General features: G+C 42.2%; 1 protein-coding gene across 7 annotated transcripts in view; it reads left to right on the forward strand.

The window, feature by feature from the left end:
* ehbp1 (EH domain binding protein 1) overlaps positions 1-23,739 on the forward strand; it is a 162,570-nt gene that overhangs the window by 103,912 nt on the left and 34,919 nt on the right. For 3 of the 7 annotated variants that reach the window (XM_050071704.1, XM_050071706.1, XM_050071705.1), the window contains 6 exons: positions 2,363-2,513; positions 6,200-6,493; positions 9,866-10,020; positions 16,030-16,168; positions 16,592-16,692; positions 20,097-20,220. In XM_050071704.1, the coding sequence (XP_049927661.1) occupies positions 2,363-2,513; positions 6,200-6,493; positions 9,866-10,020; positions 16,030-16,168; positions 16,592-16,692; positions 20,097-20,220 (964 nt within the window). The remainder of the gene's footprint in view (positions 1-2,362; positions 2,514-6,199; positions 6,494-9,865; positions 10,021-16,029; positions 16,169-16,591; positions 16,693-20,096; positions 20,221-23,739) is intronic. The other 4 variants (XM_050071707.1, XM_050071708.1, XM_050071709.1 and 1 more) reach the window with 2 other exon arrangements.

A 23,739-nucleotide genomic window follows, 5' to 3' on the forward strand; every position in this document is an offset into this window, starting at 1 on the left:
TTAGGATGTCTTTTGTGTTGGTTTTTGAAGAAGTGCTAAACAAAAAGCAAAGTTTCCTGGTGTAAGGATACCACCACCCATTTTGTTTCAAATTAATCATAATTAATAGCACTGTTTACTGAAACTGTTCTGAATGAGATAGTTTGTAAAGAAGTGTTGTTATGCTTTACACTCAATACTTTTCTACAGGCAGTACCAGCTTACTCCCGTCCTCACTCTTTATCTCTCTTTCGGTCTCTCTTTCTCCCATTCCCGCTCCCACTGTCTCTCTCTTTATCAGTCTCTCTCTAAGGTGTGTTCCCTTCTCCCTGTGGGCATCCCCTTGGGCTCGCTCTCTCTCTCTCTCTCTCACACACACACACACACATACACACACACACACACACACACACACACACACAGGGTGCATTAGGGTTGCTGTCATTTACAATACAGCCCCATTGTCCCAGTCTAACAATGGCTACAAACAAACAATTGACATGGAAATGGAGAGATGTAGCTCATTAGCGGGCGCTGCTTGTTTTGTTAATGGATAAATGGGCGGCTTCAATAGGCCAGCCCTAAAACCCCTGCCTCAATATGGAGAAGCCTGATTAACAGGAAACCACAGGGAGGGAGAACAGTGACAGAGAAATGCAGCTTCACTCTCCCTTGGGTCATATGTAGTTGTGTATGTTTGGGAGAGAGGAGGGTGGGGGGTGCAAGGTGGAGTTTTAGAGTGTAGGTGTTTGTGCTTAGGTTGAGCTGTGTAAGATGAGTGCACGATGGAGTTTGTGTTAGTTTTGTTAGTTTGTGTGGCTCTTAACTTCTGTTGTTTTTGTTACAGAGGCTTAAATCAAGCAGGCAGGATTCAAAACAGTATTTTTTCACTGTTGTATTTTTTCAGAATTGACTTCTGCAGTGAATAACACTTTAAGTCTTAAAAATATCACAACAGCCTGAAAACTTCTTGAATACAATCTCATAACTTTGCCCCATCTGCTCTTTCAGAGCACCTTAAACTAATTATGTTTCTTTTTATTGTTTTTAACTTTTCTGTGTCTCTAATTTGTGTGTTAAATCACATTATGACATCCTGTCGTGGATATTTGTGTATTTCTACCTGTTTACCATATGTACAGCCTGTGCATTCAGTGTGTGCTCGTGTGTGCTCGGCCGGGTCGTCACCAGTTAAGTGTTTGTCAGTTGACATCATCAAGGTTTTCCTGTTTGCTCTGTAAGTGTGTGTATGTGTGTGTTGTGGCCTGTGTTATCAGTGGGATCAGATTGGATTGGCCTGAAAATGGCATTTCTGCCATTACTCTGATGGTGACGGCTCAATACTGTATGTCTAGTGCCAGGAAGATGCAAGTGTGTGTGTGTGTGTCTGTCTATCTATACACTCCTAACAGCATAATGCACTAAGATGTGTACCACCATTTTGATGGCAAAACATCTTATTATGTATGTTGTAGTAGATGGTGAAGGTCTGTGAAGGTTTTATTACATTCTGTGTGTGTAAATGACTGAGCATAGTGTCTTATCTATCTAAGATATGCATTCATAAAGCACTCACCATGTGATAATATGAAATTATCGACTGAAATAAAGCCTGTTAAAATCCAATTCTCTCTATTCTGAACTCAGATCCATTTTGTCTACCTCAGCTCTGCTCTCCTTAAATAAATAAAACTTGGCCATTGTCTGATTTGTGTGCTGTCTGCATGCCGGTGTGTGCACTCTGCCAAGGACTGTTTATAAGGAAAAAGAAGCTTCACTCTGCACAACCGTGAGGGCTTCAGTAGTCCCAACAACTCCAACAGACTGATGCGTCTTTAGTTTCAGGAGACACATTCTGTTTAACTTTTATATCATACCATAATTTTTTTCATCAGGACCTTCAGTATTTTTGTGAAGTAGCTCATGTAAATTAAGGTGGGCCAAAGTTAGAGGGCTTCAGCTGTTATTTGAATGTGTCAGATAAATATTTGAAAGAGGGCCAAGTCTGTGCACATCCAGGCCAAAAATACTTCACTGCAGGGCAAAAAGAAGGTATGCACACTCCAAATAAGGCACCAAATAAGTAGTTTATTTCCCTCTGCATGTCATTCTACAACGTCTTCTTCAAGTCACATAAATTAGCAGTTAAGCTCTGACTAAGTATCTGGGAAAGCCCAATATAAAAGGACTCCTGCTGGGATAGAGGAAATAAAAAAGCTTGATCAGGACATCCCTAATAATCATTAAATACTGTGTTGTAAATGAGTGATTTCGTTCTTCATGATTTCTTCTCTTGATCTCATATCATTTACCTGTACCTGCGTAAGAGTAACTGAAATTTGTTGGTTTATCTTTTTGTTTTCTTTCATGTTTGTGTGTGCAGGAGCGGGATGCAGAGCGGCGGAGACAGCTGAGAGAGCGAGCCAGGCAGCTGATAGCTGAGGCTCGATCCGGAGTCAAGATGTCAGACATGAGCCTGCTGGATGCATCCAGCACTGAGAGGGGCAAGGGCAGCAAGGCTAGCCCTGCTGGAGGTCAGCACACACCCTTAGCAGTAACAAACATAAACGCACACCCCTGTATGGACACACAATGTTTTTATTCACACATACTTCCAAACTTTGATTAAAAGGCCTTATATTGACACACACACACTTGCTAACACTCATAAATCTCACTAAAACTCATTAACGATAATACAAAAGAAAAGTCACACTAGCATGCTGTTGACATACCCTCACTTCCTTCATACACACATTTCCATTATGCTCTCTAAAGGGGTTCTGCTTAATCCTCAGAGAAAAACAAAATGCCATTTGACAACGGCCACGGGTCTAAAATGCACCACCCTCATATTCAGAGCAGCGGTTTACCCTGCGACTCCTCCCTCGTCTTGTTCGCCCAGTAATTGTTAATCAACACAACACATTGTGCTGCCAAATTATGCTCGAAATACAAACACTTCTAATAATGGCTTGCAGGGGTAGCAAATGCTGCCGTGCACATTTCCCACTGCTTTCCATTTCCTTGAAATTGGGGTTATTATGATAATGACCATTATTAGGACTCTCTAGTCATTTGTTTCAGATTCCTCCACATTACTCCCGTCTTTTTGGTTGTTCTGTTCAGGTAGATCAGGTGCACTGCATGCAAATGAAAGGTGAGGGTATAGAGGGTGACAAAGATTGTGAGAAGTTGAGAGAACAGTATGAGTTGTGTAACTGCGATCAAGGAGAAATAGTGAAGAAGACACTTGATACAAAGAAATGGAGAGACTGCCAAACATTGAGCTATGGCGTATTGTTGGTTAAGAGGAGACATAGAGGGGATGGAAGAGTGATTCATGCACCAATTACTTATTTTCTCTATTAATTTTTTAGTTTATAAAATGCCAGAAAAAGTGAAAGGTGATGTCTTATAGTATCTTGTTCTGTTAAACCAGAAGTTCTCTTTACTAAGAATTAAATAAGCCAAACAGTAGAATATATTATGACAGTATGTTTCTGTAAACCACAGAAATGTAACATTTGCATGTTATTATGTATGAGAAATGTAAAAACTTGACTTTTCTTTACGTTTTAGCAACACTGTGTTTAACATTTGGTTTTATTTATGCACAAAAACCACCAAAATATGATCTTCTCCTAACCACCATGGTTAGGAGAAGATCATATTTTGACTTAAAACACCTGTTTTCGGTGGCACAGTCCTGGCTGGAAAAGCTGCAAATGTCTCTGTGAGTGTTGTTGTTTTTCGGTCTCAAATACTGATGGCAGACGTTTTGCCAAGGTGTCACGCCATCTACCATCCCCTCCGCCTCCTGATGACAAGGTTAGTTACATATAATCAGAGCTATGTAACCTAAGAAACATTGATATGATGGGTATTAAATGTACAAATGTAACATATCCATGGTTTGCAAAAATGCACAATGCCAAAGTTTTCTTCTGGTGACGGGGCTCAACAGAGAAAAGCTGAAACCAGAGAATGTTCTCTTGAAAAATTACTCAAGGGATTAATTGATGATCAAAATACTCCGCTAATTGATGAATCAACTAATTTACAGCTCTGGTAAAAAGATTACAAATACAGAGGAAGAAGAATAAGTAGGAAGATCAGAAGAAATAGAGGCATGAGAGTGGTGGTGGGTTCCTGGATCGAGCAAACAAATCAAAAACTTATAAACCCTAAACAACCAGAAGTGAGATCAGCGACTTGTTAGGTGAAACAACAGAAGAAAGACAGCGCGGCAGAGGGAGGGTAGCACTTCATTTATTTGCTCTTTCAGCTTTTCTGAATTGGACTAATTGTTGATCTCATTAAAAATGGAGTTGGAGGAAAGAACGGAACAAGAGAGGAGGAGGAGGAGGTGAGGAGAAGAGAGAAATGCTGTTGGCTGTGATACACAAGGCCTGCCGAGCAGAACGGCTAATCCTAGCCCCCACACTCTCCCTCTCTCCCTCTCCCTCTCTCCCCTCAACACCATTCACGGTCCTTTAATGCAGCTCGGGCTGCCCCCTCCAAGTGTCTGCCCGCAAAGAAACTTTCCAAACTCCATCACCATGGCCTCCCATTAATTAGGCCCCAGCCAGCCACGCAGGAACGGCGCTTGCAAGCACGCTCCGCATCGCAGCTAGCAAATTAGAAAAAAAAAAAAAAAAAAACAGGAAATGCTGTTATTTTGATTCTCTCTCCTTCTCTCTTTGTTCTCGGTCTCTCTACCCACCAAGTAGTAAATAGCAGAGGAGGGAGCTTGCAATGTCAGACGCTGTTTACTGATTGTTTTGTTTTAATCCATGGTGGGTTATCCATGCAGCTAGAGCTGCTCAGGTCTCCATTTGAGTTTCTTCTAACACAGTTTTTCTTTTGTTCCTAATGTGGAGACGCTGTTGTTTCTACTGAGCCCCTCAGGAGACTTAATGGAATATGTGCTTTCATGTTTTTGTGGTTTTTGTTTGCCCTACCTCTTTTATCTGGAACAAGAAAGGCAGGCAACAGATCTTTGAATGAGGGGAATTAAACCGAGGTCTCAGTTTCACTTTGTGTGTCAGATATTAGTGCACTGATGCACATGAACCCATTGACAGACACCCACCAATCAGTCAAGGTCCCTCATTGTCACTCAGGTGGCCTTTTCATACCATGAATCTGGTTAGATATTAGATTTATTAATTAGTTGCACACACTTAAATCCAGCAGTGCTGCACAGAAGCACCAGGTTTGAGTCCCCTCGTTCTAACGAGTGCATTAAATATTAAAGCCTGTTGCGTTGCTTCGTGTCACTTATGTCTCGGCCAAAAAGTTGCACTTGAACACACTGCAAAGGCTACAGACAACTACCAACTAGCACGTACGTTCTGCACCTGTGTGAGATGAGGTAACTCTCCACACTAGCAGGCGGCAGAAGTTTGTCTTTATCATCCAAAAGGGAAACTGAAAGACGGACAGGACAGATTCAGGACGCTAGTTAGCCAGTTAGCACATAGACAGCACTACCCAATGCTGAAAATCATATTTACCATGCACTAGCAAAACAATAACACAAACAATGCCACACCATTTCTGCAAAAGAGCTTAGTGGCTAAAAAAATATGCTTATCTAATGTAACATGTTTGTTTCGATCTCAGGGCCTTATGACTTCAGTCGTTTGTTAGCTTTCCTCACTTCTGTTTCTCTTCTCCTGAGCTGATCTGCCAATAATTCCTTGCGGTCTCCGACACCGAAGGCAGGAGGACGACCTTCTGTGACACAGATACAATATGCTGAATTGGCCGAAAAGAAGCACTCAAGGACCGACTAGTGATAACAGTGCGGGACTGACAGAAAAAACTAGGGCGACAAACACTCACCCAACATTGAGCAACAGCTGACCATCAACTTGTTGCGTCAGGGCCCTTAGAGACATTTTATTTGCAAACGGAAGTAATCATCCCATCAGGAGTGCTGGAATGCTTAAGGGGAGAAGAAATGTTTAAGATAAGGATTATGGAGTTGGGTCACTTAGCGTGTACTCTTACTACAGATTACTGTTAACACAGACTAACCAAGACTTTTCTTTCTTCACTCCTTTTTGTGTCGTCATTTTGTCCTTTTATTCCTGTAACACCTGTCATTTAACTTTTCCTCTCTGCCCTTACATCCTCACTTTCCTTCCTTGCCACCCTGACTCACCCTCTTTCATACTCCCTTCCCCTCTGCTGTCCCACTCCACACCCACAGATGTGTTGGATGGAGTACGAGGTCATCATGAGGATGATGCCGTTGATGGTGAAAGGGGTGAGGATGAGGAACAGGGGAGGGCTGAAGAAGAGCAGCTCCATTTTGGTGGTGGTGATTATGATGATGATGATACTGTTGCTGCTGCTGCTGCTGCTGCTGCTGCTGCTGCTGCTGCCACATCTGCATCTGCGCTGGTTACTAACCCACTGCCACTGGAGGCCAATCTTCCAGCCACCTCCAGCACCCACGTACCCCTGGAGCTTACTAACCCCGGCTCTGAGCTAACTTCTCTGGGTAAAATCACTGGCTGTGGCTGTGTGGTGCTGCATGCTTTGCCGTCTTGTTTGCCTTTTTCTAACTCACACATTTACCTTCCTGGACCTTCTTTTCTGTATTTCCTAAAGGTTCAGAATAGATAAATAACACATAATATAGCACATCCAAAGAGCACTAAAATGGTAATGCTTTTGGGAGTTTTCCCCCCTTTGTGTCTTTGTTATACTCCACCTTACCTCCTCCATTACTTCTCAGTGCAGTGCAAGCATTTACTCAAGCCCAGTCATGTCGTCTAAACTGTCCTCATCAAAATTTGAACAGGCTGGCAGCCGTCTGATCTACTTGTTCTCTTACTCACTTGCACTCACACCTCACAGTCTCTTACTTGAGTGCATGCTGTCTGTCTCTCTGTCCTCTGTTTACTTGCCCCTCTGACCTCAGCAGTCTATTTTCTCCTGACTCAATAGTGCTTCATGCAGGAGAACTAACTTACAGTGTACATTTTTGAGTGCAGCCATAGTGTTGTGGGTGTTATTTTTTTCTATTTTCTTCTATTAGAAACTTCTTTAAGTAGTAATTAATAAACTCTGGAAAGTGCTCCCCAGACAAAAATGAAATCATATCTTCAGGAAAGCATTTGCTCAAATCTTCAGAGGTAAACTAATTACTTTGTTTTGTATTTTATTTATTTTGTTTGCTTCTTCAATTTCCTGCCGATGTGAGATAGGTGAGCGTACAGTGAAGGACCAGAAGAAACAAACATGAAAACAGCCGAATGTTTCCTCCAGCTTTGAAGTGCAGTATCTCTGCACTATTTGTTTGGGGTTTTTTCACCATTTGTGTGTTTTTGTTCTTTGTTGGTGGAATATTTTATGTGGTCTTGAAAGAAAGAAATGGATGGTAGTGATTGTAACACTAAAGCAGCTGATACCAAACTTCATACTGTAAATGTTTTTCCCCTCAATGCTCAGTTACTGTCATTACTTTCCTGCAGCTCAGGTCATTCACCCCACCTCCTCCTGTATGTCCTTGTGTGTTTCAAGAGAGTGTGTCTATGTTTGGCATATGTATGCATGCATCATGGGGTGTGTGTGTGTGTGTGTGTGTGTGTGTGTGTGTGTGTGTGTGTGTCACGGAGGGAGGTGACACATGAAACGGTTGCCCTCCTGTTCTTTCATCTTCTTCAGTGCAGTGGCATGGCCTGGCAGGGGAGCTGTGGTTACCATTCCCTGGAAAATAAAGCTGTACCCAGCTCCTGGAAGGCAGAGAGAGAGACTGAGGGAGCAGGGAGGAAGAAAGAATAATAGGGCGAAAAAATTAGGGATGGATGGTGGGTAAAGGGAGGGACAAGGTTAGGTTTGACAGATGGAATGAGAGGAAGGAGTTAACAAGAGAACTGTAAGACAGTTTTGGTGAAAATGAATGTGACAGGTGCTATAAAGGAGATTATTTCAGCATTAATGTGAAAATATATTGACTCCTAAAAGTTATTTAACCCAAAATTAACGATTTAATGCAAACTAGTAGGTTATGGTTCCAACACAAGTTTACGGCAATATATGCTGACAATTTGAATACAGAAAATAAAAGCATCAGCAAGATTGAATTAAAAGTACATTTTTTTAAATGTCATGTAACTAAAAAAATGATGTGATTTTGAAAAGTTTATTAGGCACACTCAACTTAAACTAATGCAGTCTAAGGAAAGCAAACAAAAAGGAAAAGAGCACAAACGGGTGCAGCACACTCCAGATAATAACACTAACCACAGTCAAATTAAATACAAAGCAGTTTTTCTTTACAAGTACAAAAGTGTTTATTCATAGTTTTTTTTTTGGTTTTGTTTTTGAAAAGGAACATATACAGCAAGGTGGAAAAAATAGGGAGTGCTTCACAAAAAAGATCAGGTGCTCCTCGAGGATTGGGCAGTCCAAAAGCCGGCAGTCCAAAAATGCATCCGAGGCACTCTGACTATAGTTAAAAATCCTTTGTTAATACATGGATAACCAACCCGTTTAGACTAGAGTGTCTTCATCAGGGTGTCACAGCACCCTGCAGTAAGGTGTTTTACAATGGACATAACACATTAGACTTTACGCCCAGGCCACACTGCCTGCTTTTCATTTGGCACCCATGTTAATAGGTTACAGCTGCACTGCCTGCTTGAGGAGCACGGCTCAGCTGTGGCTCATCTAGAGATTCAGAATTAGCGACATGACACCTTTCATTGTAGTGTCAATGTCCATTTCTGTAGAATATTTCACAGACATGATATAAATATTTGTTTTTAACTCAACACTTCTTGTTTCCATTTTAAATTAAAAGCCCTTAAGTATTTCTGTTGACAGAATCAAATTCATTTGTCAACACAAGGCTTTATTTTGGCTTTGATATGAGTCAAACTCAATGTAGAATGGTAGAGCTGGCAGGCAGTGTGCCGCAGCACCAACTCTGTCTGTGTGAACACCACACTCATGCAAGCTGCAAGCCATCACGCACAGGTAGAGCTAGGCAATGTGGCCCAGGCGTTACCCCGAAAAGATATTAGTACAGTGTCCCAGATCAAATTAAACACACCTTCTCCATCTGGAATATAAAAATGCAGTCTCTACATATGTAATGTGTTCGCCATTTCTCTTAACCACAAATCATACTTTGGCACAGAGTCCATTTTCTACACTCGCAAGATGAACTTTTTGGGAATCACCATCCCAAACAAAACAGCCATTGTTTATACTTTTTAGCAAACAATAAGGACTGATGTTCATTTTTTTGTTGACACTGTTTTAGAGAGGTATTTATATATCTTAAGGTCATTCTGGAAGCTGTAGTTTGTGGTGCTGCTAAACTCCGTTGCATTGTGCTGCTGTGTTCCCAACATATATATATATTTAACGGGAATAGACTAACTATTAAAAGCTAATTAAATTATTGAGAAAGACACTATAAGACAGCAAACACTTAAAAATGCAACATGCTCCCTTCACCTTTCTTTCTCTCCATTTTTCTCATTCCTTCCATCTTGTCCTGTGGTTACCATGGTGACAGTCCCAGCAATGTACACTCAGTACCTCAGCATCTCTCTGCGGTACAAACAGGGCTTAAAGCTGCCTGGTCTGTCCAGATCGCTATCTTTCTCACACATCATATATATTTACAGTGTACTTTATATCCCTTCACACTCATGTGTTAGTGTGTATGTTCCTTATCAATGGCTTTGCCCGTGTGTGTGTGTGTGTGTGTGTGTGTGTGAATGCCAACTAAGATGTCCAGCCTTTCCTATCCTTTTAACTTTGTAGTATTTGTGTACTGTATGTGACACGAGGTACTTTTGTTTACTTCAAATGTCTGTCGTTTTTGTACTCATTATCCTTTTCCCTGGCTCTCCAGGTCCAAACAGTAAGCATGTGGATCTGAAGCTGAAGAAGCTGGTGGAGGTCAGCCCAAGAAGAGTCACCTCCCCTTCATCCCCGTCCTCCACCTCCTCCTCATCCTCGCCCACTGCCTCCTCCACCTCCCCTGTCAGCCCTGCAGAAGGACTGGAGGTACGCAAATGCTCCCCTGAAAACACCTACTCTCTCCTCTTTTATCTCTCTCTGTCTGTATTTTTCTGTCTCTCCTCTCTTCTCTCCACGCCATCAAAGGGTCAGTCCAATCAATCAGGTCCGATTGACCCTGGTGTTCAGCTGGCTGACCCTGTGTACACATCAGTCAGTTGGACCACTTCATGTAAGACCATAGCTTATCCCCCTTGTGTCCATATGAGTCTGTCTAAAGCCACGAGACACACACACTGGCATCATAATGCTCTACATAACATGTAGCAGTCCCCTTTTATTGACTATGACCTTTTCAGACAGTTGTGTGTGTGTTTCCGTGTGTGTTTGTAGGTGAAGAGTGGGGGGTGCTGCTGTTGCATGTGTCTATCTTGTGATGTGAATATTGAGTCAACAACAAATAGTCGGCCAGTCTTAACATCTGTTTAATTGATTTTGAATGTCAAGTGGAATAAGGTAAGTGTGTGTGTGCGTGTGTGTGTGTGTGTGTGTGTCAGTACAAGTGAAACCCTCTGTGCTTATGCGACACAGGGTGTCTTTGATCATCGATTCACATAAACACCCTCTTGTGTTCAAAGCCTAAAAGGCTTAGTCCTTTATGGCCAAAGGAGCGCGTATGTGTTGTGTGTGTTACCACTTGACCCTTGCAGAAGTTGAATCACCTGTTTGGTTGACACCTATCCAAAACACCTAACCCAAAACTGTCTCTCTGTGAATGATATTTAATTTTCGAATCTCAACTGTGAACTAAACTTCTATGGAGTCAGTCAGCGGTCAGCACCTTATATGGCGACTTCATCGTCATCAGAGTATGAATGTGTGTGGGTATGCCTGGGTGGACATAAGGGAACGTGAGGCATTACAAGCTCTCAATATAAGGATACTTGATATATTTATAAGAAATAAATGAGATCTGCGCAGCTGCAGGTGACGTTAAGCTTTTTCAGTTGAACATCACTTGATCTAATGTTACAGGCAGAATGGCAGCCAGGGATGAGAGTGATTAAAATATAACAAAATAATTTAAATGAATGTGTTATGTTGGCTTATGTCTTCAGTCCGTGTAGTGCAGAAAGGTAGGCTTACCCTAACCCCTATCCGAATTTTTGGGTGTTCCTTTCTGACCCTGTTCTTTTTACTTAAAATGCCCGTCCCTACTTTGAACTAGAACAGATGAAATTGCTATTTACAAGCTGAAACATGTAACTACTTGCAACATGCCGCTCTGCAACTTTCTAAAAACCTGCTGGTTCACACCCATGCAACTAGATGAGATGGTGTATCATCTCAGTGCAACAACTCTCTGTAGTTCTGTTCTGATTTTCAGCTTTTCAGGCTTATTTTGTGGCTGAATATAATTTGTAGCTTCCTAGAATATGAATGAGGATAGTGATAGTTAGGTACTGGCTATAGCTGCATTTGTAGTAGTGATGAACGGTGAAAAACTAAACAAAACAAGCATCAGATGGACTGTATTCATAATAATTATGCCACAATAATTTAAAAAAGCAGCACCAATTAATCAGTCAATGAGAATATATTTGTTGGGTAGTATAAACACATAGAGCGAGCAGCAGCAGCGACCCACCGTCCGACACTGGCACACTGTGAGGATGGAAACAGAGGGCTCGGTCGCAGCAAGTGAACACGCCGTCTGCAGTCATTTTGACTTGACCAGCTGACTTCACTACAAGCCGATTGGCTGTAGAAACAGGTGACGTGTTTTACGTTCTAAAACCAGCCTCCGGTGATTTGACCAGCTGAGTTGCAGTTGACACCATCAACCGGCTTGAGTCGAGCTCAGACCGGCCATTTCACACCGCTGCAACTTTTCTCTGCAACGTTCTAAACGATCTTGTCTCGTTGCAAATCTTTGGTCTGAACTGGGCTTAAAAAATGACTTAATAAGAAATTTCTGGCACTCAAAAATCAGTTTCCAGGCCAAATTGAAGATAACAGGTAAAAGGCAACTAAATAAACAGGCACAGTAGTCTCAGCAACACATTGTTTCTATATCATGCTATTTTATTGTAGTTATAACTCCGATACAGTAAGCAATGGCTACTTTTTCTTAGACATCTTTGAAATTTTGTAACAGCATTGTTAAATGCAACATTTAGCCATTATTTAAACTCCACTGCTTCCCTAATGTACCTCCATGTATGTGCTATTTATTGTCACTAATGCCATATGTATGGGAAGCTGCACAACATAAATATACTCAACACAAAACTACTAAAACAAATCAGTTATTTCTTCATTTCAAAGCTGTTTATATTAATATGTGCACATGTGCATAAATATGTTTGTGTACGTGCATTTGTATGACTTCCTCTGTCCTTTAAAATAAGGATAAACTGTCTTGTCCCAAGAGGATTGGGCTTCCCAAAAGTCCTTCAGGCGGGTGGAACGACCTGCAGGAACATCACAGACACACACACTCTCTTTTCTCTCATTAGTGATTGTGTGTATGCGCAGCCTCGGTAGCGCACGATAAGGGCATGCGACGCTCAGCAGACTGCAACGTTAGTCACGCAGCCCCCTGCATGCACATTCACAGACTCGCACACACCAAAAGCACTGAATCACCACTGCCACCGCGATTATGGCAGCGATAAGAGATAAAGAGGGAGAGCCAAAGAAAGAGAGGAGGGAGGGAGGGTACACCCCAATATCTGCCCATCCCAGTGTGTAAAAGAGAGACAGAGGGGTAGCCAAGTGGGCAGGTGCTCTGTGTGTGTGTGTGGGTGTGGGTGTGTGTGTGTGATTGAGAGAGAAAGACACTGTATAGTTAGTTTTCAAGACGGTGTAGAAGGCCAGTTGAGGTGTTGGTCATTATCACATTGCTGTGTTAACCCCTGGTTGTAGTCCAGTGAACACGTCAGATTCACAACAGTTAAACAATGAGTAATAATTGGGTCGACGGCCTCAGTGTCCTAATCAGTCTCCCCAGGGATTTACTCTTTTGCTAAATCAACAGTTTCCTGTAGATATTGCAAGGGCTTGCAATTTTTACCAGACAAGACACTGAAATGGGAAAACAAACAAACAAAAAAAAACAAAACGTGAAAATATGACAAGGACAGCAACATTAATCCAATAAATCCTTTGACATCCAATTATCAGTGATACACTGTTACACTTCTCCTGCAAACAAACATGAAATATTCATTAAATCAGTCACTTGATGGACTCCTGGCCACAGCAACTCATGGCCCTGTGAGTACTTTGAGTGGGTGGCTGGATTGGGAATCAGACTCCAAACCCTAACAGTATTTTTTGCTTTACCAGTGACTTTAAGTACCCTTTCTTTACTTTATATTGCTTAATAAAAGGTGTCTGTGTTTCTCTGACTAGAGATTATTTGTGCTTTTTGGGGATTGCTAGCCCAGTTAACATGATGATGGAACGTAAGCAGAGCACCCAATTGACTCAGGAAGCATGCATTTTTTTTAAAAAGAAATCCTGTAACATGTTATGTTGGATATCGTAGTGGCATTCCTCCAAACAAAGGACATTTGTGTGAAAATATTTGCTGTTCTATTTTGCCACCTCTGCCCCAGTAATCTCCGAGAGACAGACGCTTTGAGAGACATCACTTTACAATATGTTTGTACATTCATCCAAGTGTCACTTGGGACTCCTAAAATTTGAAGTTGCAGCCTTAAAGGGACAGTTCACCCCCAAATCAAAGAAACATATTTTCCTCTTACCTGTTGTGCTATTTATCAATCTAGACTGTTTTGGTGTGAGCTGCCAAGTGTTGGAGATATCAGCCGTTGAGATGTCTGCCTTCTGTTGGAATTAGATGGCACTCAGCTTGTGGTGCTCAAAGCGCCAAAAAAAAAAAATACATTTTAAAAACTCAACATCAATGTCTTTTTCTAGAAATCACGACCTGGTCACTTAAGATAATCCACAGACCTTGTTGTGAGCAGTTTCATGTAGGAACTGTTTTCTTTCTACCGAACTACACCCGCCAACCGTAGAAGAGAGAGAAGGCAAATGTCTCTATGGCAGATATCTCCCACACTCACACCAAAACAATCTAGATGAGAAATAGCACCAGGTAAGAGGATGTACTTGTCATTTTGGGATGAACTATTCCTTTAACGTTTATGTAAACCAAACATTAATTTGGCACTAAACAACATTTTTTTATTGAAAGATGGAAAGATTCAGTGTAATATTATTTAGGCAAGTAAAAGACACTGAAGACATGCCTGTTTTTCTGCTCCTCACTTTCCTGCAATCAGTAATTTAAATCTACTGTCTGCTTTCTGGGCTTCACTGGCATACACACAGTCGCGCTTTCACACATCCAAGCTCTGTCCTTATATTTTAAATGTTTAATTGGGCATTTTGTATATAGCACTGCATAAATAAATTTGCCTCGATTTTGACTTGACGTGAGGCTTTAAGAGGCTGGTAGAAGCTGACAGACTAATAGACAAAACAAAGTGGGAACAGACTAATTGCTGACATTGTTTTTGAAAGTCAATAATCTGAAGCTAAACTAACAACTCCCCGTCTGGAGCTCGTTCCCCACCCACACTGTCTCTATTAGTTTTCCTCGCTCTGCACACCCTGCTTGACTATCTTCCTCCGTCTCAAGCAGTGGAACATGTTTGCCCTAATTGTCGACTTTATTACACGTTTCGCCGTCTTATTAGCGTTGCCACAACGTCAATCTTAGCCGGAGTCGGTTTCTTTTCCACTCGGCTTGGCATATTTGGAGGCCTGGTAATAAAGCATTTCTGCACGCTGTTTTTGATAGTGGAAGAAGCGAGCGTGTAGCTTTTTAACACATGTTCACTTTGAAAACAATAGCGTTTTTTTGCATTTTGCATAATCTGAATATATTTTCTGGCTCGAGGTTTTGTTGAAAGTCAAGTTAATTGCCTGCTTTTTGTCTCTCTCATGAGTGAGGGAGAGAATGAGAGTGTGTGTGTGTCTGTGTCTGTGTGAGAGAGAGAGAGTGAGTGTGTGTGTGTGTGTGGGGAAGTGTGTGTCTGTGTGAGAGGGAGAGAGTGAGTGTGTGTGGGGAGGTGTTCAAGCAAACCGCAATGTAGCTAACATATCAACTTCTACCAGATTTATCTCATGGCCTGTCAGTAAGCGTGTTTGTGCACATGTGTTTGCATGTGCACTAATGGGGTACGAGTGTGTTTGTGTGTGTGTGTGTGTGTGTGTGTGTGTGTGTGTGTGTGTTTGGTCACAATAATCACAGAGCAGCTGTGAAATCCTGAAACTGCTGCTGCCTAATAAAAGCCTGAGAGCAGATCTAAGTGGCTGGTAGAGGCTGACAGAATAATAGACGAGATGTGGAGAGGCAGCAGACTAATCGCTGACATTGTTTTTTAAGTCAATAATTTGAAGTTTAACCAACTTCTCCATTTGTGTGGAGGGGTAATCTTTTTTTTTTTTTTTTTTTTTTACAGCAGCCATCATATGGAGTTGAACTCTCTTTTTGCACTTTGCTAACACCCGTCTTTCCATATCTCATCATCTTGAGAACAAAACAGATCAGCTGTTGCAGGAGAACTGAAACATCATGGCTGGACATGTGCATTGTATACTGCCTTACATTGCAGTTAGATTTATTTATGGTATGGCCTGATACAGGCTGCTAACAGCTAATGGGTAACATTAACGTTCTGACGATTTCAACATGATTTGTTGTAAACATTGTAGCATTATCAGTGAAAAAATAGGCTGGTCTCTACTGACGCATCACTAGTGAGTTTACTGCATCCTTTTATCCCGAAGATGTTTCAGAGAATATCTCTGTTTAAAACAGATAAACACACATTTATAGCACATTTTGAGGTTTGACATAGTGCTGCTACCTTTTTTGCGAATTATCCTATCTGTAGCCTCAGCTTCTTTGTCAGAATCAGTAAAACTAACCACTGTTGAATGCTCTCTGTTATATTCCTGTGACATGCAGCATCAACAGTAAACAACACTTGTCCACATCTTGTCTGTGTCTGACAGAATAACGCTGAGGATTTGCGAGCAGAGCGGCTGCGCAGAGCGACAGAGAGGTTGCGTAGCCCAGTGGTCTTCACCAAGGATTCAGCAGTCAGGAAAACACAGCTGAAGTCCTTCAGCCAGTACGTGGAGAGCAGACCAGGTGGGGGACAATGAAACACAAACACACACTCTATGCATACAGTATTTACCCAGGGAGGTATATTTGCACAGAGCAACACTTGACTCACATTCATCTAGTTCACACCTGATAGCAGGTAACATGCGGGATGTTCACAGAGGCTAAATAATGATTCTGCTGTTTGAAACCAGCTTGATGAAGGTCTTCTTTTACCGTTCCTTGCCTCTTTTTCTTCTTACCACAGTCAGCAATTCAACTCCATAATATCAAGCACCATGTAAAGTATACTGAAAATGCAGTCTTCGCAGACTCCACCAGCCACCTGGCACTCTAAGCATGTTAAACAACATATCTATGCTATGATAGATCAACAACACAACTTAAATAAATCTCTCAACGTCTTAATTGTATCTCATTGTGAATGTCTGTCCGTCATCTCACCAGAGGTGAAGAGGCAGAAGTCTATTCCTGAGGATCTGAAGAAGGCTGAGGAGGACAGAGGTTCGCCGACGGACCTCGATATTCGCCGACCATTTGAAGAAGAGGTTTGTCATTTTCTTTTCCCTAAATTATACTTGTGTTTGCAGAGGGTTTTTAATCGGTGCCATAAACTTCATCACTTCATCTCACCTGCAACAACTACCAGAAAAATCTGGGAAAAATTATAAAATCCATACCATCAAAGACCTTTTGGTCTACTTTGCCCACGGCTGTAGCTTTGTGAAGCTTTTATTGTGGACTCTGAAAGGTAAAATAGATGAGTTAGGGATCTGGGGAGTGAGGTGGGAGGTTGTATCCCTTAATTTCTCCCACTTGGCCTTTTTTATTTTCTGTTATAAAGCTTTCTTTCTGTCTCTCCCGTCTTGTCTTAAATAAATCTGTCACTGAGCTCTTCTGCTTAATTTTCCCTCCTCCTCTTCACCTTGTCCACCTCTCATCCCTTCACACACACACACTTTCCCTCTCTACTGTCCTCTCTTCTCCACAGACACCCAAGTATTGATCTAACAGACTGCCATTTTAATTATAACAATGGTAGATATCAGCTGCCATTTAGAGGCGTGTGTGCAAAGAAGTTGTGTGCCTACATGTCCTTCAAGTGTATTCACACACACACACTAACACACACACTCACACTCTCTTCTCAGCCTGTGTTTGAACTTGTGTGTACAAAGAGTGTGTCTATAAGAGTGCTATTATTTCACTGAGTGTGTGTGCGAGTGTGTGTGCCACTGGAGACCATGGGGTGAATCTCTTTTCGCATGCAACCCTCTCTTACCCTCGACCCTGCACCCTCCACCCCAGTCCCATGCACGCGCGCACACACAACCAAACACACACACTCCTCCTCCCAGAGCCTGGGCCCCAGGGTTAATGGGTGTTCAACCTTTCCATTATCCCGATCAGCCAAGAATTACCTGCTGAATGATGTTTGCATTAATATAATATATATGGTAATTTCCCTCCTCTTAATTACGGCTGGGCCGAGCGCGGCAAGGGGAGTGGGCTGATCATGTGTAAAATTGATTTGCCAAGGAAAAATATGGTGATAGAGCGAGAGCGCGCAAGGAGGAGGAGGAGGGAGGAGGGGGGGAAGGGGAGGCTGCTGGGAATCAACACACATGCACAAATCACATGTGCGCAGAGCCACACACTCACACATTGGGAAGAGTGCAGGAAAAAGTGCTGGCCTGGGTGGAATGGAAAAAAAAAACTTTCTCTCTCTCTCCTGCTCACTAGTTCTCCTTCCCATTAAGAAAAATGAAGTGCATCAGCAGTAAAATGGAGATATTTTTTCGGATGCATCCTCAGTAGTGAATTTGAATAAACATTTTCCTCACTCAGAGGAGTTTCTCAGGAGAATAGCAAGCAGTCAGGAGACAGAGGTGAAGAAGGGTCAAAAATGGAGTGTGTATTAAGTGCATATGGTTATAGAGCAATGTGTGTGTGTCTAAGTATGTATAGTTATGGAGTGGCTGGTGTTTGTGTGTATGAGAAGTTGGAATAAAGACTTATCTGAATTGGCAGAGTGTATATATGTGGGGAAGGAGAGCTGGATGTAAGGTTTGGTTTAACTATGGAGACATTTAACCTGCAGGTGGGTTTATACTACACTACAAAAAAAAGTATTGAAGACAGGTTTATTTTTGCAGTTTAGTAAATACTCAGAACAGGAAATTATTTAGAAACTTCAGGGCTGTAAATTTGTGATTTGAATTTATTTTAAACACTTGCACATTTGGCATTTAAATAAAGTGCTCAGGAACATTAAGGAAAAACCACACGAACGATGTCCACTATTGAAGAGTTCAGAATTAAAGCTCAGTGAGAGATGACTATAATGTGACCTGTATTGATTGATTGAGAACTGGATGTCAAAAGTGTGAGATATAACTGGAAAATATGCCCAGAATCAGCTTCATTCTCAATTTGCTTTTATATTTTGGTGCATAACAATAAATCAAATTTAGAAAATGACTATTATTTGTCAGTCTACACAGTTTTCAGGCAATTGGCATTTGAAATGGGTCGTTTTGTGAATCCTCCCTACACACACAGCGCACACAGACAGCAAGTGGGTAGCACAGGGTTAGCCATGAACAGAGCCCCTGGTGCAGTTCAGGGTTTCATTGCCTTGCTTAAGGGGCCCTCTTCAGTGCCCAGGAGGTGAACTGGCACTGAACCGTACTTTGTCCATATGAGGACTTGAACCACTGACTATCTAGGCCCCATCCCCATTGACTTTGCTACTGCTGTCCCAAGTTAATATAGTTGGAGAAAATAAAAAGATAAAAAGCAAGTACTGCAAAAGTCAAGAAACATAAATAGAAAAAATTACAGTAAAAATATGGAAGCAAATTCTAAAACGTATGTACCATATATCTGTTTTTAAAATGAAAGAGCTGTAGAGTTTTGTGCAGGAATCTTGACCATGAAGTTCACAGTATGAAGTATAAAAAATATGTTCTATGTGCAGAGATAACGGGTGTGTGTTGTAACTCCTAGAGACAGAAGTGCAGACTGTACATGCAGCGCAAAGTGCTTTTGGATATGTGAAAGATTTATCTGTCATCCATTAATCAACACAGTTGGATTAACTGCATCAGTGTAAACAGTGATCAGAGCCTTTGATGCAGGAGAGTAAGGAGTGGTTTTCAATACAGTGACACAGTAAAGGTGTAGCTTCGCTTGATGTCGTGTAGGAGGTTTGAGCCAACACCTGTCGCCTGCAGCTTTTCATCTTAGCTGTTCATTGTACCTACTAATTCTTTAACTGATCCTACCTTTGATTATCATCCCATCATTTACCACACATTTATGTTAAGGAGTTAGATAGATAGATCTGTAATTCAAGTAATTTTCATGAGTTTTATTTTCGATTTAGATTCATATTTCACTTGGGCTGAGATTTGAAAGGAGCAGGTCATTTGTTCAATTATCTATCAGTAATGTTGCCAATGATTATATAAGAAAATTCCTTAAAATTTGCAGGTGTTACTTCAGTTGTTTGGTGTAAGTAAAGATTTACTTCAGTACATCTTCATTCACAGTGATTAGGTGTTTAAAGCTGCTTCAGACGAAGCTCAGAAGAAACAAGAGGCAGCAACAGTTAGTCATTAGCCGTTTGTTTTATCTCTTACTGTGAAGGTAAACTCTTCTTTGGCAAAATTCTCTTTTGTTTTATGTATGACAGATTTATGCACATCTATTCATACATTTCCGCTCCTTCTGCTTTTCATTTCTTTTTCATTCTTCTCCCTCCTCTTTTTTCCCCTCGTGCATTACCTTTTTGCTTCATTCCTTCTCTATACTCCTCTATTCTCCCTCGTTCTGTCTCATCCCTCCATCCTTTTTTCTTTGCCTCTGTTTAATGCTATATCGCACAACTCTTCCTTTTCTCTCATAACCATTCTCTCCCTGACTCTGTCTCTCTCTCTCTGGTTGACAGAAGGCGTTCAAAGACACCAGTCAGTATGTGGTTGGGGAGCTGTCTGCGCTGGAGAGCGAGCAGAGGCACATAGACGCCCGAGCAGCTCGCGTGGAGAAGAGGCTGCGCTATCTCATGGACACAGGTACCCCAAGCCCAATTACACTGGAAAAACTGTTTTGGCAAATTGAGCGTACGCACGCACATACACACGCATGTACACTCAGGGAGTTTGTGTGTGTTTATGTGTGCGTTTGTGTGAGAGAGAATCTTTGAAGCCCCCCCCTTCTCTCTCCCTCTCTCCCTCCCTCTCGGTTGAATGTTGCACGACGGAGCGCTGGGTGGATATGAAAGGAGGGGATTGGGGGGGTGAGGGAGGAGGAGGAGGTGGAGAAGGGAGGGGAAGGGTGTGTGGGGAGGGAGAGTAGGAGTGTGTCTCGGGGATGGGAGAAGAAGGGAGACCTCTCTGGGCTGGGGTGATAAGGGAGCCCTTCATGGGGGAAACGATAACTGGGTGCGATAGCGGAGCCCCAGCCGAAGTCTCCGCTGCAGCCGTTTGCCAGCCGCGGCCCCAGCCAGCCAGCCTCCACACTATTGAACAGTGCGCTCAGCCATGCACGGCTACACACATACACGCGCACACACCCTCCTTCCCCTAGTACATATCTGGCCTTCATTGATATGCTGTATAAGGAAAGACGGGGGTGAGTTAAAGGGAGGCGAGAGGGAGAGGCAAAGAAATGTAAAAAAAAAAAAAACAAACACGAGGCAACACAACATGAGCACTGACACAGTTCACAAATCCACGACAGACACACACAAATGCTTACACACCCGCGCATACAAAGTGCAATCTGGTTTGGCGTACGGAGCCAGATTCGGAAGGTTTTTATTTAAGATTTGGCCGGGGGTAAAGCCTTGTTAAGACATGAGACAGTGTGCCGAGCCAAAAGAGGGGCCTTGGCTCCGTTAAGTCCCTAACTGAAATTGGAGAATAGCATCCCATTTGTGATACTAAACCATCCCATTCCTCACCCAAGACTGCTGCTGGAGACAGAAAAACATGGTTCCAGGAAGTGTAAAATTTTGCAAATGTTCTGAAAGTGTAGCTACAGTGTTTGCTGTAGTAATTTAGGAGCAGCTCTCATGCTTTTTCTGATATATCAGTGCCCACCTTGGTGGATTTAGCCCCCAAAATCCTAAAAAAGCAACACAGGGGAGGGTAGAAGAGGAGGTTTTTAGAAAAGGAAACTGGGGCGGTGGGATTTACGCTCACGTTCCCCATCCCATTTGGGTCCTGATATCGAGACTATCTCTCCTCCGTTTGTTGTGTTCGCTCTCCTCCTTTTCGCCTCCCTCCCTGCCTCCGTGCCCTCTTCCCCTGTCGGAGCGCACGCCATTGTGTCAATCTGAAGGGCTGTTTTTCCTTCTTCTTCTTCACCCACTGATAAACCAGCCGCTAGCCAGCAAGACGCCAGGTTATTTACTTCCAAACACCTTCAGCCATAAAGATTTCTCTTTATATAGTTATATAAATATATATATGTACCTGCGGTCCCCTCCTGAAAAATATCATTCACTAGAAAAGGAAGAGGGTGACAACAGGGAAGGCGAGGACAAAATAATAAAAGGATATCACGAAGAGAAATTCACCTTGGTTGCGTTTCACCCCCTTATAACATCAGTGGGGAATGAAATCGAGAAAATGTGGTTTCCACAAGTCAACACACGGACTACTCAGTGAGGCAGTGCAATATATATACAGGTGATATATTGTGTGTTATATACTATAAAGCTACATCTTTGAAGTGCCACATTCGGTCAGTGCTGCTTATAGTTATCATCTTGTTGCTCATTACAAAATAAGAACAGGCACCTTCAAACGGTTACTGATTCCACACTGGCATTGTGTCGCAGCACAGGAGTACAAAAAGTTGCCACATGATGTTGAGCACGTTGCTCACTTCCTGAAAGTGCATTTCTGTTTCCATATCTCATTTTGCAGCACTTATCCCAGAGACTCATCCAATAGGTTATGGATTGGGCCTTTAGGCCAGGGTCTGGAGGCATCAGAGCGAGATGCGCCAGTGACAGGTGGTAACTAAAGTAACCTTTATCACCTCAGCAACTGAGGTCACCTTTCTATAGGCTGTCATAGATGATAGATATTTTTTCTCCGGACTCCAGAATGTCTGATGTCTGAAGTTGTGGCTGATTGGCTGTAAGCAAAACATCCAGTATTGATCCATCACATCTGACTGGTGCCTGCACTTTTCTAGGGGACATGGTGAGAAATTACCACCAGCTTCCAGCAGATGTTGATATCTTTCACTCTGCCAGCCACACTTTTGAAGACCAGCCAATGTCCAGATGTCATTTTATTTCCCTAATGTCTAATTAGATGTTCAATCAGATGCCTGGTTCAATTTTGGGACTTCAGTCACAGTGCAATTAAATTAATTTCACAGAATTAGCTCTTTTCTTAGGTGCCAATAAAAGTTGTGATGTTCTCCTTATGACGAGTATATTAAATCTCAACAAAGCCAATCACCAGTTTCAGCTTTTTGGCTTGCTAGTGTACACAACACTGGATATTAGCATGCATGCTGGACAAAACATGGTGGTCTCCTACCACTCCCCAGTTGAATGAATTAATACCCGGTCATGAAATCCACCACCAATCTTCATCTCCTGCCTCCAAACTCTTGTGTCTCTGCCCAAAGTAAACCAAGACTAAAACAGTAATACTCTGAAACACGGCTGCAACTCAAAACACTGCAGCTCTCGGCAGTAAAACTACATCACCTGTCACATGACACAGGTATCACAACTCTACTCTACAAACCTGAGACAAGCAGTTGAGCCTTTCAGTGCAGGTCTCTCTCAAGAAGAGCTCAGACAGGAAACTAATCTGACACCTCTTTCCACTTTTTTAATTGAGCTGGATTCTGATGTGATCTCAACGAAGGATTAGGTAGTAAGTTTAAAATTTGATCATTTAAGGGGAACTTGGGTCAGCACCAAGAGGTAGAGGTGCAGTGAAGGCTACTGAGGAGTAATGAAGAGAGGAGGACATAGCTGTTGATGTGTTGAGAGATTTACAGATCTCTTTAAACAGAGTTTCCACTTAGAGGTTAGCAGCGCTTTTGAATTAGTGTATTCTGAAAAATTGTACAAATGTGCTTTATTGAGTATTCCCATACAGTTTTATATTAGCCATCTGTTAAATAATGTGTGTAGAGTATACCTAGAACAGTGTGGAGTTTGTTCATAGACTTTCTAAGCGGGGTGGATGTCATAGCGGTGCATATGATCATATGATCCAGACCTCTTGAGGTAAGTTTGGGTGAGCTCAGTGTGCAGTGGTGCTGTGGTAGTGCACAGCGCTGCAGGACTGATGGGCAGATGTGAACAGACAGACCGACTGACCCATGACTGATTGTTCATCTCTCTGCTCCACCAGCAGAAAGCCTGGGAAGATCCACTGTGCTCTGCTGGTCCTCAGTATTCCCTTCTTTGATATCACATGCTTTCGCTGTCATTCCCTCTTTCTATTTTCCTCTGTTGTCTCAGTAAAGAGTTTGTTATTCTGCTTATATGTGTGTGTATATTTGCCACAAGGAATGAAGTCTTAAATAATCTTCCTGTTTTAAGTGACTTCCTG

This window comes from Epinephelus moara, chromosome 19, assembly GCF_006386435.1.
Source record: "Epinephelus moara isolate mb chromosome 19, YSFRI_EMoa_1.0, whole genome shotgun sequence".
In the NCBI taxonomy this organism is placed as follows: domain Eukaryota; kingdom Metazoa; phylum Chordata; class Actinopteri; order Perciformes; family Serranidae; genus Epinephelus; species Epinephelus moara.